This window comes from Colius striatus, chromosome 1 (genome assembly GCF_028858725.1).
Source record: "Colius striatus isolate bColStr4 chromosome 1, bColStr4.1.hap1, whole genome shotgun sequence".
Lineage (NCBI taxonomy): Eukaryota > Metazoa > Chordata > Aves > Coliiformes > Coliidae > Colius > Colius striatus.
In genome coordinates, this window is record NC_084759.1 from 159,377,210 (window position 1) to 159,393,163 (window position 15,954).

General features: G+C 40.5%; 1 protein-coding gene across 2 annotated transcripts in view; it reads left to right on the forward strand.

The window, feature by feature from the left end:
• Positions 1–450: 450 nt before the first annotated feature.
• TMCC3 (transmembrane and coiled-coil domain family 3) overlaps positions 451–15,954 on the forward strand; it is a 54,565-nt gene continuing 39,061 nt past the window's right edge. The window contains exon 1 of one of the 2 annotated variants that reach the window (XM_062015552.1): positions 451–668. In XM_062015552.1, coding sequence (XP_061871536.1) covers positions 591–668 — 78 coding nt within the window. In that variant the 5' untranslated portion in view covers positions 451–590. Of the gene's footprint in view, positions 669–14,883; positions 14,940–15,954 lie in introns of those variants that run through there. The other variant, XM_062015545.1, reaches the window with a different exon arrangement.

A 15,954-nucleotide genomic window follows, 5' to 3' on the forward strand; every position in this document is an offset into this window, starting at 1 on the left:
ACAGAAGTCGAGATGTCTGCTTGACTTTATCTGGACGGTAACTCCTTCCACGAGCTGTAGCTTGGTTGCCAGCAGGAGGAATGGGTCTGTCAGCCCTCTTGTCCAGCCACATCTCTGGGAAATCATCCTTCTCCCGACTCCTGCTATCCTCCCGCCTCAGAATCACCGGCCATCAAAATAAATTCATTTTTAAAAAAGCTACGATTCATGGCCGGCTCCAACCCTCTTTCCCCCTCCCTTTTTCGAAGCCCCGATCGCCTCAGGACCTGCCTGTTAGGCGCCACAGCGGGCGGCCAGGGCCCGCCGCCTCAGCCCTTGAGGCGGGAAGCGGAGCGCTGAGGGGTTAATCCGGGTGTGCCGACTGAGGAGAAGCGGAGCGGCTGCCGCCGGGGGTGCGGGAGGGCCGGGCACGCCCCGAGGGGGCGTGCCCGGCCCTCCCGCACCCCCGGCGGCAGCTGCGAGCCCCCTCAGTATCGCAGCTGTGGGGCTAGTGGTCGGGTGGTCTTTGACGGGACCCTTACCTGTGCGCGGGCTTTTGGCGGGTGCCGCCAGGGGGAAGAAGGAGGTGGTGGCGGCGGCGCCGAGGCAGCATGCCGGGCAGCGACACGGCGCTGGCCGTGGACAGGACGTACTCGGACCCGGAGCGGCACAGGCGCCGCAAGACGCGGGTAAGTGCATGTGCGGGCAGGGGAAAGAGCTGTCGGGGCCACGCTTGGAAAGAGGGTGAGGTGAAGGCGGGGGACTGCCCGGTGGGCCTGGGTGCCGAGCTCTCAGAGGCAAGCAGCAACCTGCAGCGTGTACCCCAGGAGGTCTCCGCGTTTGCTGTGTTGTCGATCTAAAGGGAAGGGGAGTTTGTTTTGACTGTGCTTCTTTCCTATTCCTACTCTAAATGCATTTCGGTATAGGAGAATTAAATGAAACGAAACTGCTTGCTGACATAACAGAAACCGATGCTCAAGACATATCCACAATAGAAACTAGTTGGAGGTGAGAGTAATAGAGAACTTACTCACCAGAGTCAACAGCACTGATGATTTAATGAAGTGACTCTGAGTCTCGATCACACTGGTGAATACCTGGTTTTGGTCTTGTGTCTGAAGGTCTGTTTAAGAAACTATGGATGAGGTTATGGAGCAGCACTGGTTGACTTCCTGAAGTTAATTGCAAGGGAGCTGTGACAGGGATGGAGATTGACAGAAAAGGTCTTACAGTGTGTGCTAGCGGTAAAGTAAGAATATCATAGAGTTATTTTGATTGGAAAAGACCTTTAAGATCATCAAGTCTAACCACTAACCTGCCAAGCCCACCACTAAACCATGTCCTTAATATACTATATATTCATAATGTGTGGTTTTATGAAATGGTTTTTCTCATGGTCTGCTGGCAAGTTTGTCTATTATCTTGATATTTTGTTCACATGATATATGATAAACATTTATAGGCAATGCTCGAGGCCCTTTTGTATATTTAGTAACCTTTTTAGTGGTCAGTGTTCTGCTCGTGAAGACAGATGGCTCTCCAGTTAATGCACAGATTTCAAGTTCTTACCTAAATGCTCACCTCAAACAGGTGTAGAACAAATGAGGCTTTATTCCCATGTAGTGCAGAAAAACGTAAAGAAAAAGGTTGCTTTAGCTGACTTGAGATGGGCAGAAATTCTATTTTGTTCTCTATGCTAAGATGATATCTGGTATGTGTTAATAGGTGAGCTGTACAGTTTGAAGTGTAGGGATTTGCTGTTTATGAAGGAAGACTGATTGTGGGGGTAGGGGGGAAGGTTCTTGGCTTTGTTTTTGTTGTTGTTGTTTTGGGGGCTTTTTTGTGTGTGTTTTGGATTGGTTTGCTTGGTTTCTTTTCCTTTCCTGCACATGAGCAGTACTTTCCATCTCTCCAGACCATTCACAGTGCTGGAAGGGAGATGGTGTGCTTCAGATTGTTGCTACAAATGAAATGTTTTAGAAAGAAGTAACCCTATATACTGCAGCTTTACTGCTGGAGTCTATAATGCTCTTCATACCATAAACTGGGTGCATGTGCTAGTCATAACGCAGTAAAAAATGTTATGTATTTCTTTTGTTTTTGTCTTTGCAAGTTGAACTGATTTGTGTTTATTTTTGTTGTTCTTGCTGTAAGAATAATGTGCTAACTAGCTTGCTGTGTTCACGGAAGAAAGCTGCCTAGCTTCAAGAGAGTGATTTTTGGCATATTTAAGAGTTAAAGCTGAAGCCTCTGCTCTGTAGTCTAGTTGATCTGCTTAAAAGCCTAAAGTGTCATGGGTACCATTATGTTGTGTATTGTTCTTGTGTGTTCAGAAAAAAAATAGCTTAAGACATACTTAAGACAATTCTATGAAAACATTTGGCTTCTGGTCCTTTTCTGCAACCGTGAGAAATGAACTATATCACTCTGTAACAAGTTTGTAGAGTTGTATGTCATTACATTGCTCCGGGGTTTGGGCTTTACAGGTTGTATCAGGTAGCACAGAACTTGTAATATAATTGCTGGAGGTGGTAGTGGCAGGCTAAATGTTCCAGATGATGCCAAGAGCTCGGATTAAATCCCTTTGTGTTTATTCCAGACAAATGGGATTTTTTCCTAAGTAAATTGTGTGGATAACTTAAACATTCCTCTTACTGCTTTAACTGGGAGTATGTGAATAGTCAGGCCCTGGAGCAGCAACAACTGGTGTTATTACATAGGAAAGAACCAAGAATGCAGGAATAAAAACCACCAGAGCAGCTGGAGTTAAAGCTGCCCTTCCCAAATATTCATGGAGAAACACAATGAAGAGCATGAACACAGTAATACAGAGCTGATGGGCGAATGCTTGGAGAGCTAAGGAGACTTGCTTATTTGAAGAAACTCTTGGAGTTGTTTTTGTCAGCAGGATAGGACAGTGTACAGTCAGTAGACTTAGATCCATTTAACAAAGCCTGGGGAAAAGAGGTGTGAAAGGAGCTGCTGGATCTCATAGTCTGTGGAACATAACCTACTAGTCCAGTTTTTAGGTGTTCAGGTTTTGAAAGTCTTCTCCAGCCCCTTGGATTAGTGCCTAGGTCTTTCAAAACCCATCTAAGGATTTTTCTTACAAGAAGCTGAATGAAGCCTTTTCTATAGACAGGCAAGGAGACAGTTCCAAAATTACAGCTCTATGTACCATAGGAAGACATCCTCAAATTCAGTTTGCAGATATACTAGAACGACCTACTGTGAATATAGCCTTCTGAGTTTGTAAACAGTGAACTCTGAGGGGAAAAGGATTTTAAGATTTGTGCTGCAGCTAAAAAGCTCCTTCAGTGTGAGGCAGCAGGTCTTTTCAATACCTTCTTATTTGAGGTCATTTGAAGTATAAAGTATCCTGGGCTCTGCTAACAGCTCTCCAATGAACCATACATCACAATTTGTGCAAAGTTCCCAGTGCCTGAAAAAGAGAAAAATAATGAAGAACAGCTGAGTGATTCTTAACATGGGGGGAGTAATTGCTGCCTACTGAGGTCAAGTATTTTGAGGGAGAGGCTGGATTCCTATTCTCTTCTTTGGATGAGTCACAAGAGAGCCGAGCTGTGCTGTGCATGGCGGCACAGAATGGGGCATGCAACTACTGTTGCTTGTAGTGTAACAGTATCAATGCCTCACAGTTTGGGTATGATTTGGTGCGTATAGGTTTACATTCACGTCGTTAACTTGGTTCAGGTAAATCATCCATCCCCAGCTGTAGGAAGGATATTCTTCCAGGAGACTTTTCTTGCCTCTCCTTGTCAGTAGTATCTGGTCACAACAATCTGTATTACTGCAGCTTGCTCTGGTGACACAGGTGGAATCAATGTAGACGACACAGCTGTGGAAAGCATTTCAGTTCACCTCTTCTAATGCCAGGGCTGTGGCTTAACTGTTTCACATCCACTGCTAGTTGATTCCTGCAACACTTCACAACTAATCAAAGTCTTTCAAAATCGGGACCTAAGCCACGAAGGAGGACAAGATATGCGAACAAGAGTGGCGTTTTTAGCTGTCACACACCAAGTATGGTTCTTGCTAGAGTGCAGCTTTCAGGACAGCTAGAGTGTCATGGTCCTTTCTCGACGGAGTTGTTTTTGCAGTGAGTACTGTGGGAGACTGCCTGGATTTAGTACCCAAGAAGCATGGTGTAGCCAGAATCTGAGCACCTGCAAAGGTCTATGTGCAAACTAGCTTGGCTCTGCTAACTTAAGCCTCTTGGTGTTGGCTTTTGCTTCAGGACTGCCTTTCAAGGCTGTATGAAAGCTGTCATCTCTGAATGCTCACCAGGTTGTCCTATATAGACTTCAGAAACCTGTGTACACTTTTTTTTTTGTCTTTGCTACTGACTGGGAAGTTACTCCTTACTCTTGATCTCTTATCCCTTGCAGAATAAGAAGTCTCCACATTTCATCGGGATTATAAATTTATACATAGGACTTTGCAGGAGAAAAATCCTTCTTTAATACAACTAAAACACGAGTTGCTTCACAGCATCCCTTCGGAATTCTATGCAGCAACATGTCCTGGTTTTAACAAGTACCAGATGCTGTAGAGAGAGGTAGAGGAACACCTAATGACATAATTTCTTGCACACTGGATTCTATTCAGAACTGTCTCTAACTTATAAGTTAGGGCAGACTTACATTTGAAATGGTAAGAATTCTTCCTTTATTTGAAAACAGAACAAACCTAAAAAATCCCCTAAACCTTACCTGGAACATGTGGTTTGTTTATTAACAAATAGAGACTCTTAATTTCAGTCTTTTCATGCTTTCAGCCTTAGTAAGACTAGCTAATGCTAGTGTTTCGTGGATGAGCTGATTCTTATGTGATCACACATGCACACAAAAAGACTTACAATAAAATAATACAGAAATCCACTTGCTTTCTATCGATGAAAAAACATTCTGTTGAAAGTCTCTTCTCATTTTCCATGTCTCTTTTATGATCCCTCCACTTCATCTTGTCTGTAAGCGAGGCAGTCTTTTTAATAATCTCTCCTCATATGGAGGTCTTTCTAAGCCTCTAATCACTTTCATCATCTGTCCTTGAATTCCCTTTATTTCTTACTCTTTAGTACCTTTAGAGGAAATAACATAAAGAGACCTAGAAGGATTAAAAATGTAAAAAAAACCCACAACCAGAAACAAATAAAAAACCTTGAAACAAACCAACCAAACGCAACAACAAAAACACCCTCTACCCAAAACACCCTACCCACAGTTTTAAGAGGAAGGAAGATTTAATCTTCTGATGCTCCTTTAAAGGCAAAAATCACTGTAGAAGAAATGCTTGTTCTGGGCTTTTGTGACTTGTAACCAAACCTCCAGATATTTTGTGCTCAAAGAACTTATGCATACTTTTCCCACAGTTCCCTCATGTTTTGACATAAGATGAAGATAACTTGATGAGACAGAATATTAAGACCTTCAAACATTGGTTTTAAGTCCATAGTGTATCTAAAAACTCATGAAAACCATCAAAGAGTAGGCTGCATGAGGCAGGGGTATTGGGAATAAGAGAGGGAAACCGTCATTGTAATATAAACCCAAAAAGAGACATTAGCTGGTTAGAACTGAAGAAAAGCCTGGTTTGTTCACTTAAAACAGTAATCACATTTTGATTATTTTGTCATTGTAGAACTGTTTGGAAAACTGTAACTTCTTATCTGGTTTTTTTTTTTGCTAGTGCCAGAAAGGAATGTTAGGAAGCTTACCAAGTTGGTATTTTTTTTTTTTGTATACTTGGAGTTTTGGCATTAAATGCATCTAAAATGTAAAAGTCAATATTGGGTGTAATTTGTTGTTTTTAAACAAAATAAAGGGGCAAGTTGTTGGTTTACTGCTTAGTATATACTATTATTACTATGCTCCCCTAATCTTGCAAGATGAACATCTTTGGAAGAGTTATAAACCATAAAGGTTGTATTTTCACTCAGTCCATCCCTTCCAACCCAAGAAGATGGATTTAAACACTGAGTAGAAGTGGGGATGCCTGTTCTTTTCATGGTTTAAGCTGATTTTTAGGTTTGGAAGGTTTATACTTAGACCTTTCATAGTTTTTGGTTTCCACCTGGAAAAGTAGAGTCTGAAGATTATAGAGTGTTTCCTTCCCTTAGCTGTGCTTTTGATTTGTCCACATTGCAATGGATGGTATTGCTTGCAGGACTGGGAAGTCTGTTATCACCTTTTAAATGTTAGGTATGTTTTAAAAAACAAAACAAAAAACAAACAGTCACTGGGGAAAAACAACCAACATTCTGGTTTGCTTTCCTTTTGAAGGGCATGCAATTGTTTTTCTGTCAGGCTGCCAGTGATGATATAAGGGAATGCCAACAGCACTATATCCCTAGCTTGCTTATTGTTGTGATCCCTATGGTTAGGGCTTCAACTAGGCACCACCTGGCACAATGGCTGCACAGAGGCTGAGCCTTTAAGGTTTTGGCTAAATTTGCTGTCTAACGTTGGCCAGGTTAGAAAGATTGCCACTGCATGTGGTCCAGTTTTAGTTGTTTTGGCATCATTAGCAAGTGTACAACTTTCATCTTCACCCCCCAGTGAGTGTGGTTTTGGGAGGTACTTGTGTGGGAGATGAGTTTCTCTGTGGGGAACAGTGGAATGTAATTCTTGCTTTTCATTTATGTATCCAGGTGAAGGAACCTTGCTAAGAGCATTTGCAAATACTTTTCAATAGTAAAGTTTTCTGCTTTTCCCTTAGCCTGAAAGAGGCGTGGAAGATTAATATGCAAAGCCAAAAATAAACCTGCTGCTTGAAAGCCGTGACATATGGGACCCGGTATACAACTGGGATGGCATGTAGCTGTGCAGCTAACCTTTCTCAGACACTTGGCAAGTGAGAACTCCTCTAAGGCAGTTTTTTTTATATCATCATACATAATCTCAGCATTAATTTAAGGACAAGGATGAGATTGGTGGCATGTCTCTACTGGCTGAGGTATAAAAAAATCTACAAATTGCTGTCTGTGATGCTGGTGTTACAGAAAGTTGAAATGAGGCTTTTGATTTTCCAGAAAGCTTAATAATATTAAGAGCTGACCCACTTGATTGTTCTTCTGCTTAAATGTCACAGCTGGATACAATTCCAGAAGGCAGAAGTTATGGAAACCACTGCTACTAATATTTTTGTAGTTACTTCTTTATTGTACACTGAGACTATGATGTATTTTTATAGACCTTTGATATAAAAGATTTAGGATCAATTCTAAATATTTCTCAATTAACATTTACTATAGTAGGCACCATTTCCGTGGTTTACCTACTTGTGTACAGTTACCTTCCTTTGTAAATTTTTGTTTCAGTAGCTCTGGATGAAGAAGTTGCATGGGAATGTAAAAAGTGAACACTGTGCTATTGACTGAAAATAAAAATGCGATCCAAGTAGTGCTGAATCTACTTTCGATTGACATCAGTGGCCTGTGGAACCAGTTTGAGATGAGTTAGAACGGCCTTATGGAAAATTCTGTCTTTCAAGTGTTCTTTACAGAATGGTAGATGCTACTTCCAGTTTGTAGTATAGTCTCATCTAGCTTAAACCAGGATGGTGTAGGTGGAGTTTCGTCTTTGTTTTTGTTTTGTAAATAAGTGCTTTTGTAGTGGGTTTGGTTAAAAATGTACGGAAACCTGTTTAGTCTCCTGGCAAAGGTTGTAACAAAAGGAGCAGCCTCTGTGTGTGTTTGTATCTAAGGATTGCAACAATTAAACTAAAAAAATCAGATGACATGATTAACATGTTGTCCTGTGATATCATCACATGATTAATAAAAATCACGTCATTGATAAAAATTAATAGGGCAATGGCTTTCAAAAAGGCTGCTCACTGTTAGAAAATACTTTATCGTTGGCTTCTTGAACCTTAAGTAAGATTTCTCTTTTTTTCCTATTAGCTCTCTTTAAACACAGGATTAGGAAGACTTTTCAGTTGAAGATGAAGCATTACATTGGTGTTTTAAAGCTAGGGAAGACTGCAATGCTCTGAAGTCAGTGTGTATGTGCACGAGGTGTTGATGTATAAGCTGAGACTGTGTGTTGTGCAGAGCTGCTTGAAGTCCTCCATTCTTAATAGAAACCTGATACTGCCTACTACCACTGAAAAATCCCAAGTAAGACAGCTTACAGAAAGTGTGAGGAGCCAATGCTTTGAGGTCTGTAGATTATTAGTTTTTAAATCTAAGTGAATTTCTATTTCCATGCTACACTACAAGAATTGCTGCACCAGGAAGAGAAGCCTTGTTAGGGTAAGTTGATGTAGCTAGCTTCTCTAGTTTTACAGTTTTTACTCGTGTTATTCCAATACATGTAATGCAGGAGTTACAATTAAACTAGTGCTCATTGTTCAAATGCAAAATTATAGAAATATGCATAAAATGTGCTGTTTTATACCAACATGTCTGTACAGGGGAGTGAGGCCCAAAGATCCAACTGACAGATCAATTAGAACTGACTGTCAACATTTTTCTAATTCAGGGCAGTATGGCTTAGCAGCATGCTGTACTGTAAATGTGCTAAAAGCTTAAAAAGCTTCACTGCTTTGTCCTCACTTTCTAGGAGATGAATTTATATCAAACAGGAAGTGGCTGTTGGACTCCAGTGGCCATTGACTATGTTTTGGATTACAGTAGTCAAGAAGCTTTGGTTGAACTCTGCAGACAACTGCAAAGAAAGGTGGAAGCTTTGGAAACAAGTAGGATGAAACCCAGTATTAGTCTCAAAGAGACAATTTTGGCAAAACTAAAGGATCAGGTCTTGTTGCCTTTCAAGAGGAACTCTCCTTACTTAAGAAAGGTGAAAGAAGACTGTGCACTTATTTGCAGCTTCTCCTCCAGTCTGCAGCATTGAAAGTTGCCACCTTCTCTCTACTATCTTTCCCACAGCTACTCAGAACTATCTTGCATCAAGTCCATTAGCAGAACCCTAGCCTGGGGCTTCTTCACCCCCACTGTGGTCATACTGTATGTGGGATTCTAGGATTCTACACGCCTCCCAGTTCCACCTCCCTCAATCCCTGTCTCAGGGCTGAAGGGCAGGGAAATCTGTGAGTGTAACTGGGCAACTGTCAGCTTTTTGGTATGGTCAGGGCAATAGCAAGGAATGGAGAGGACAGTAGGGAGACATGATAGAGAGGAGCAGGAGTGGGATTTCACATACTCTACCCAGAATAGTGTCACTTCCACTTTCTTTTTGTTTCTCTCTTTCACCTTTTTTTTTTCAAGAGAAGCATTTAACTGTTATAGATGCCGTGAGATGCAGAATTCCATCTGCAGTCAATTTTGAATGCACTAATCTGGAGCTTTTGTATTCCCACTTTGATATTTGTGCAGTATGTGGACACTGAATTATCAGTGTCAATAGTGTCATACTAGTGTCAATATGTTATTTTATAATAATGAAATAGTTATAATAAATTACAATCTTCTTCTGTAAATCTAGAAGAAACATGAGTTCAAATATGAAAATTATAGTAACCAGAAAAGGACATGAGGAATATTTCTGGGTGTTAGAAATAGGACAAATATTAAAAAAATAACCACAAGGGAAGAAAAGATAGGAAAATATTGTTAGGGTAAGACTGACAAAATACAGTAACAAGTGTTACGTACAAAATGTACATTGGTCTCTGTTTTTGCAGGAGAGCTTTTTTAAATGTCAACTTCTGGAACTCTTTCTTCTCATACCTGCTTTAGTTCTACTGTTTACTAATAACATTCTGATACATTGGGTTATGAAGAAGATACATCTGGTATCACATGCCTTCAGATTCTCCTGGGTCTCCTAAAACAAACTTGACTGCATTTCTTGAATTATGTATCTGACTTGTTTACTTTTTGTTTGTACCTAAACCACTAAGGAGAGTTTGTCGTGTGTTGAAGTGAATTTGAAAAATGTGAGTTTGGCTAGAATCAGGCAAAGAATTTATTCCAAAGGTGAGATGTGATTTTTCTTGCTTTTTTTTTTTGGCTCCATGCACATGACTTGAAAATAAAATGCTTCAATACTTGATGTGGCTTCAGTTACGGATACATGCCCATAATATGGGAACATGTGGCTCTTGCTATGCTTTGTTTTACTAGAGTTTTTTAGCACAAATAACACAATTCTGTGTCATAGTTGGCCCTGATATCCGTTGCAGCCAACTAGCTCTTAATCTCATCAGGTTTCTGACATTTTTCTTCCCCCTTCCCTGCCATGTCTAGAAAAAGTGGTCTTTGTTCATTTACCCCTCCTCCCTTATCTTAAGGAAGAAATCTGGCTACATCTTATCACCTGTAACCAGTCCTTTTTTTGGAACTAATGATGGAATTTCAATTTGAATAAAGGAGGATGACAACCTAAGAGATATTCTTAAGAGTCGCTCTTAAAGCCAGGCAGTAAATGGTCGTTGACTGATTCAGGAGACTGTCAGCCTCCTGTTGTGCTAAAAATGGGTCCAGAGGGTTGGCAACGAGTTTGCCATACTCATGTTGTCCTGCTGAGCACTTCGTGAAGCTCTCTATGGTGGAACCCTTTCTTCACACATGAATTTATGCAGTAACACTCAGGCTCTTCTGATACACGGCATCATCACAAGCAAGTGCTGCCAGTCCTGATGAAGGCTTGTGATCAGTACAGGAAGTATGCTTCTTTTGTCCCATACAAGCGGATTGGATTTGGTAGACTTTTGTACCAGAGGTATGGGAAGGCTGGGAAATGAGAGGGAAAGCATTTATTGACAAGTGCTGAGAAAGATTTGAGAAAAAAAACAGTCAAGACAAGAGAATATTTTTGATAGTCAGTGAGAGTTTCTGCTCTTTGCCAGTAAGTATATGAAGAAATTCTGAATCTCTCCTTGCTGGCCCTTGCGTGTTTTGTTCCCATAAACTTTGTGGTTGTAGTCTTAAGTAGTTTGTCTTAGGAAGCAACAAAGAGCATTACTACCTGTAAGAGCTAAATGCTTATTGCTACTAGTAAAGGAGATATGCCATGGTCAGGTCATTCCATTGTGTCTTTTCAGTGTACCTCCTGTGGTATTCTCTCTGAAGTGCACAGAAAAACCTTATTGAGCAAATCTTCTATTTCTGGAATTTATGAAACCACCATCCTATGGATTTCTGCCTGAGGGGTATCACTTGTGTCGTGCAATACAACTTTAATGTAGAAAAAATGGGCACCTTTCTTTTCTGTGTGTTTGTTTGGGGTTATTTTGCCTCCAAGGAACTTTCTCTCTTTTTACCAAGAAAACAAGAAAAGTCTTGGATTGCAGATGAATCCAGGAGGATGAATAATACGTGAACTGACTAAGCTTAATCTGAAAGTGATCAAGTGATATCTCTAATGACATTCTGTAACTTTGTGTCAGGCTTTTGTTTGTGATTTGTTCATGCCAGAAGATATGATACTCTTGGGAAGCTGGGATGAAGAATTTACAAATTGTTCTTTCACAAAATGTTTTGACCTATCTTGCCACTTTTCATGCACTCATTAGGTATACCTTCTCATTTACCAATTAGTATGTACGTTACACTGTCACATGTATGCAAACTGCTCTTTAATTTTAAAGAAGTACTCTTGCAATGAATATACACCCACTTGTGGGGTTTAGAAACAAACGGCCAAGCCCTTGTTTTAGTTATTCTTGTTTGGACTTGAGAGGGTCAATGAGAATAATCTCTGTGCGCTCTGTGCCATTATGTGATGTGGCAGTTATGTCAGAGATGGTTGAAGTTGAATGATTTGCTTGAAGAGAATGGAAGTCTAGAGCAGCGGTGACAATGTTAGCCTGAGGCTCTGGTGACTTGGGTTCAGACTACTGTGGCAGCTTTCAGACCTTGTGTAATGATGGGGGTTAATTCACCTTTCTGAAGAGAATGTAGTTTCTCCTGGCACGCACAGGGGAGGGGATAAATACCACGAAGGATATGTGTCCAGAATCATTATCCATCTGGGTGGATACCTCATTAAAACCCCACCACTTCTGACTTCTTTTGGATCTCAAAAAAAAGAAAATACATAGTGGATACATGTTCTTGCTTTCCACATCAGGCAGACTTTAAGACTATCTGCCATAGGTGCTGCATCTTCCCTCCTAGGTTGTGTAACTCTTGTGTAACTGTTTGAAATTGGCCATTTGCTCTTCAGGTAGTTGCGTAGGGTACCCTCTGTAGCTGAGAGGGGTACAGCTCTTCCAAGTCATCTATCTGATCTCTGTTGATTTGGTAGAAGCTTAAAAGCTTAAAAAAACCCACAAAGGTGGGACTAAATCCAGTCTAAATAGCTGTGTGGCAGGGGATATTGCAGGCACTGCGTAAGAGGTGCAAGTTTCACTATTTTTGATGCATTATAGAACTGGATGTATGTACTGAACATCTAGGCATCTGTGCCAAATCAACTTTACTCTTGAGCAAGACTTAGTTCTTTTTATTCTTTGGAAAAGCAAAAGGTTTTTCTGGCTCTCCCTCTTGCACAGTGCATTCTTAATATTACTGAATCTTCATTTCACTTGTGCCTAACTGTACTGACTTAGGAAAACTTTTTTTAAAATAAAAAAATACTGTCTTTTGCCAGCTGTGCCATTATGCGTAGACACTCAGGTGGTTGCAGTAGAAAACTGCATAGGTTGCTCATAAATTTGGCAGTACAGACTGTTATCTTTCCTTTCCCCTCTTCTCTGTTTTAGCTGTATTATGATTATTACAGAGTGCTCCTGCTGTGAGTATTACACCAAAATGCATTATTTTTCTCTGTGTAGTTAAGCCAAAATGCAATTGTAGAACAGTTCCTTTTTTTTCTATAAAAGAAGAAAGGTGAAAAAAATACTAATGTGTAACTTGGAGAGTGAACTTAAATTCACCTTACCATTCATAGAATCATAGAATGGTAGGGGTCTGAAGGGACCTTTAGAGATCATCTAGTCTGACCCCTCTGCAGAAGCAGGATCACCTAGATCAAGTCGCATAGGAACATGTCCAGGTGGGTCTTGAAGACCTCCAAGGAAGGAGACTCCACAACCCCTCTGGGCAGCCTGTGTCACTGCTCCATCACTCTCACAGTGAAATAGTTTTTTCTTATATTTAAGTGGAACTTTTTGTGTTCCAGCTTCATCCCATTACCCCTTGTCCTGTTGCTAGCTACTATAGGAAAGAGGGGTGTCCCAACCTCCTGAAACTCACTCTTTAGATATTTGTAAATGTTAATAAGATCTCCCCTCAATCTCCTCTTCTCCAGACTAAACAGCCCCAGTTCCCGCAGTTTTTCCTTGTATGAAAGATGTTCTATAACCTTGATCATCTTGATGGCCCTGCGCTGGACTCTCTCCAGCAGTTCCCTGTCCCTCTTGAGCTGAGGAGCCCAGAACTGGACACAGCACTCCAGATGAGGCCTCACCAGGGCAGAGAAGAGGGGGAGCAGAACCTCACTCGACCTGCTGGCCACACTCTTCTTGATGCATCTCAGAATGCCATTGGCCTTCTTGGCCATTACTGCAAGAAAGTACAAGACTGCTCCTGTAAATCTGTAGGGCTCTTATTACTTCTGGGAGTGATATGTGCTTCTGATAATGTTAAGTTTGTTAGTGTTTTGTCCTTTGTTAATGGCACATTGAGTTGGAATTAGACTGGTACTGTCTTTTATGTGTCATCTTGTGGGAGACTTAGGGCTGCACGCAGATGAGACCACTACCAGGCCATTCCTGTCAGTTGTGTTCTGCTTTTGGGTTAATCGGCAGCACAGCCCTGGGTAATTTCAGTGGTGCAGGACTGGGCCTTCTGCAGATGCTATTTGTAGTAATCTTGTTTGTGGAAACAGGCATTTATGAGCTTTTAGCATGTCAGAAAGGTAAGCTTTTAGTGCTAGAACTGGGAGCACACAGACACAGTGGAAAGTACTTGTTCCAGCTGTTACTGATAAAAAAAATCATTATTTCAGCAGGTAGGCATCAGAAGTTGATTTTTAAAAAGCCTGAAGCAGAAATGTATGTAGTAATTCTTGGAACATGGAGAGTATGATTGAAGTTGTTTCTTTGTGGAAATACAATGTTGCTTTGGGTTTAAAGCAAGTCAGTTTTTCAGTACATTTTTCTGTTGGTTTAAGGAGTTCACCTTGGCCTTGTGTAACCTACAGCAAAAGATGTACTGATAGGACATATTAGACAGTTTATTACTCCTCGTGTGTCTGTCAGACTTCAGTCAACATTAACCTTTGTGGCAGGATGTGCCCATTAAAATGAATCCTCCCCAAGAAGCGGGAATTTGACTTTCTAAGACTAGGTTGTAAAGTTGTATAGAGTTTGACCGTATGCAGTGAGTTGTCACATCTTGACAAGAAGTGTTGCATGGCAAGTTTTCAGTGTCACTCTTGCATATTTCTTATATGAGGCTACCTTATGCCCAGACACTGGCAAGTATTAGTGCTGTCATGTTCATTTTGTAAAGTACAAGTGGCTGAAAAAGCAAACTGTACAGCACAGTGGCAGGAAGAGAAAGGCAAAGAAGGCTGAAGTTTGAAGTGGAAAGATTTTCTTGGAGTGCATCTGTTGTATAAAGCATGTATAAGATGTGTACTTAACGGCTCTGACAGAGGTCCAAACTATAGGCTGCCTGAGAAAACATGTAACTTAACTTACATAAATCTTGACCTTCCAATGACAGGTCATAGTGTCCTAATTCCTTTGAAACTTTTTATGATGATCTTCTAACTTCCTCTGTTCCAATCCTCAGAGTAAGAATTCATTTGTTGCCCTTGTAAGTGCATCTTCAGCATGATCTTTCAGCAAATTCCCTAAACTGTAATGTGTTCTTTTCAGAAGGTGCCCCATCATCTTCAGTATGTAATTGCTTTTGCTATGCTGGAATGGACATATTGAAGAGAATGTGGGAAAGGAGTGAATTGGGAGAGAGAGGAGATTTCTGTCCTTTGTCTCTACATTGCTGCGGTTCAAATTCAATGTCTGTGAGTTAAGGAAATTTTGATCTGCTGCTCATCACTCCTGAAGTTTAACTGTGTAGATATATTCATGCCTGCTTGCTTATGACTGACTGTATGTAGACAGTTGCAGCACTGGTTCCTGCTCCTGCAGACATGTAGCTTATCTTGCCTTTCGCCCTCACTGTCTTTCTCTAGCAATGAGAAAGCAAAGTTTTTTCAACCTTTTACCATTGTTACAGATGCTGATTGAATTGTACCAAAGTTGTTCATGTGAAAACTGAAATCTCAAGTGAAGGCTTGGGATAGAATTTACATTTTTAAAAGTGGAGAAAGTAATTTTATGTGTAGAAACAGCACTCCTGTACTGATTGTTTTTTGTGGCATGGCTTTTAACATATCGGATTTTAGGAAAATAAAGGGCTACAATTAATTTGTAGACTGTCTAGTAAGATATCTTTAAAATGTCATATAGAGGTAAATTTACTTTATTAATATCCCTTGGACATTGAAATAGAGTCTTAATTTCTATTTTTAAGAAGAAAATTTTCTCTCTGGTGACATCCAGTGTAACTTGCTAATTTTAGGGATATTAAATCCTCATGGTTTAGTGAGAAAAAGTTTTAACAGCTCTGTCTGAATACTTGTTTGAAATTTATGACTGTATTGTTTTATGTAGGGCCAAATAGGTTCTTATGATGTTGCTGCTTTGGTGACTAGCAGTCTGATGGACTAATAAGTACATACTTCAATAAAAGTAGGGTTAGTGAATTGGAAATGAGAAGAAATTCTCATTTCAATATGATTTTGAACAGTCTCATGTCTTAATATAGCAAATCATCACATCAGTGTGTTTTAAAGCCACAGAGTTAGAATTGGCTTGGAAGTCTAATATTCTAACAGTTTTTGAAACTTGCCAACACATGAAACACTATCTTTATTTCCTGTAGTAATTATTATTTGCCAAATTTAGGGAAGCTTTCGTTTTAGAAGGGTAGTGCCGGGTACTATCCGGTGCAGTGGTTAACATGCTGGGAAGATT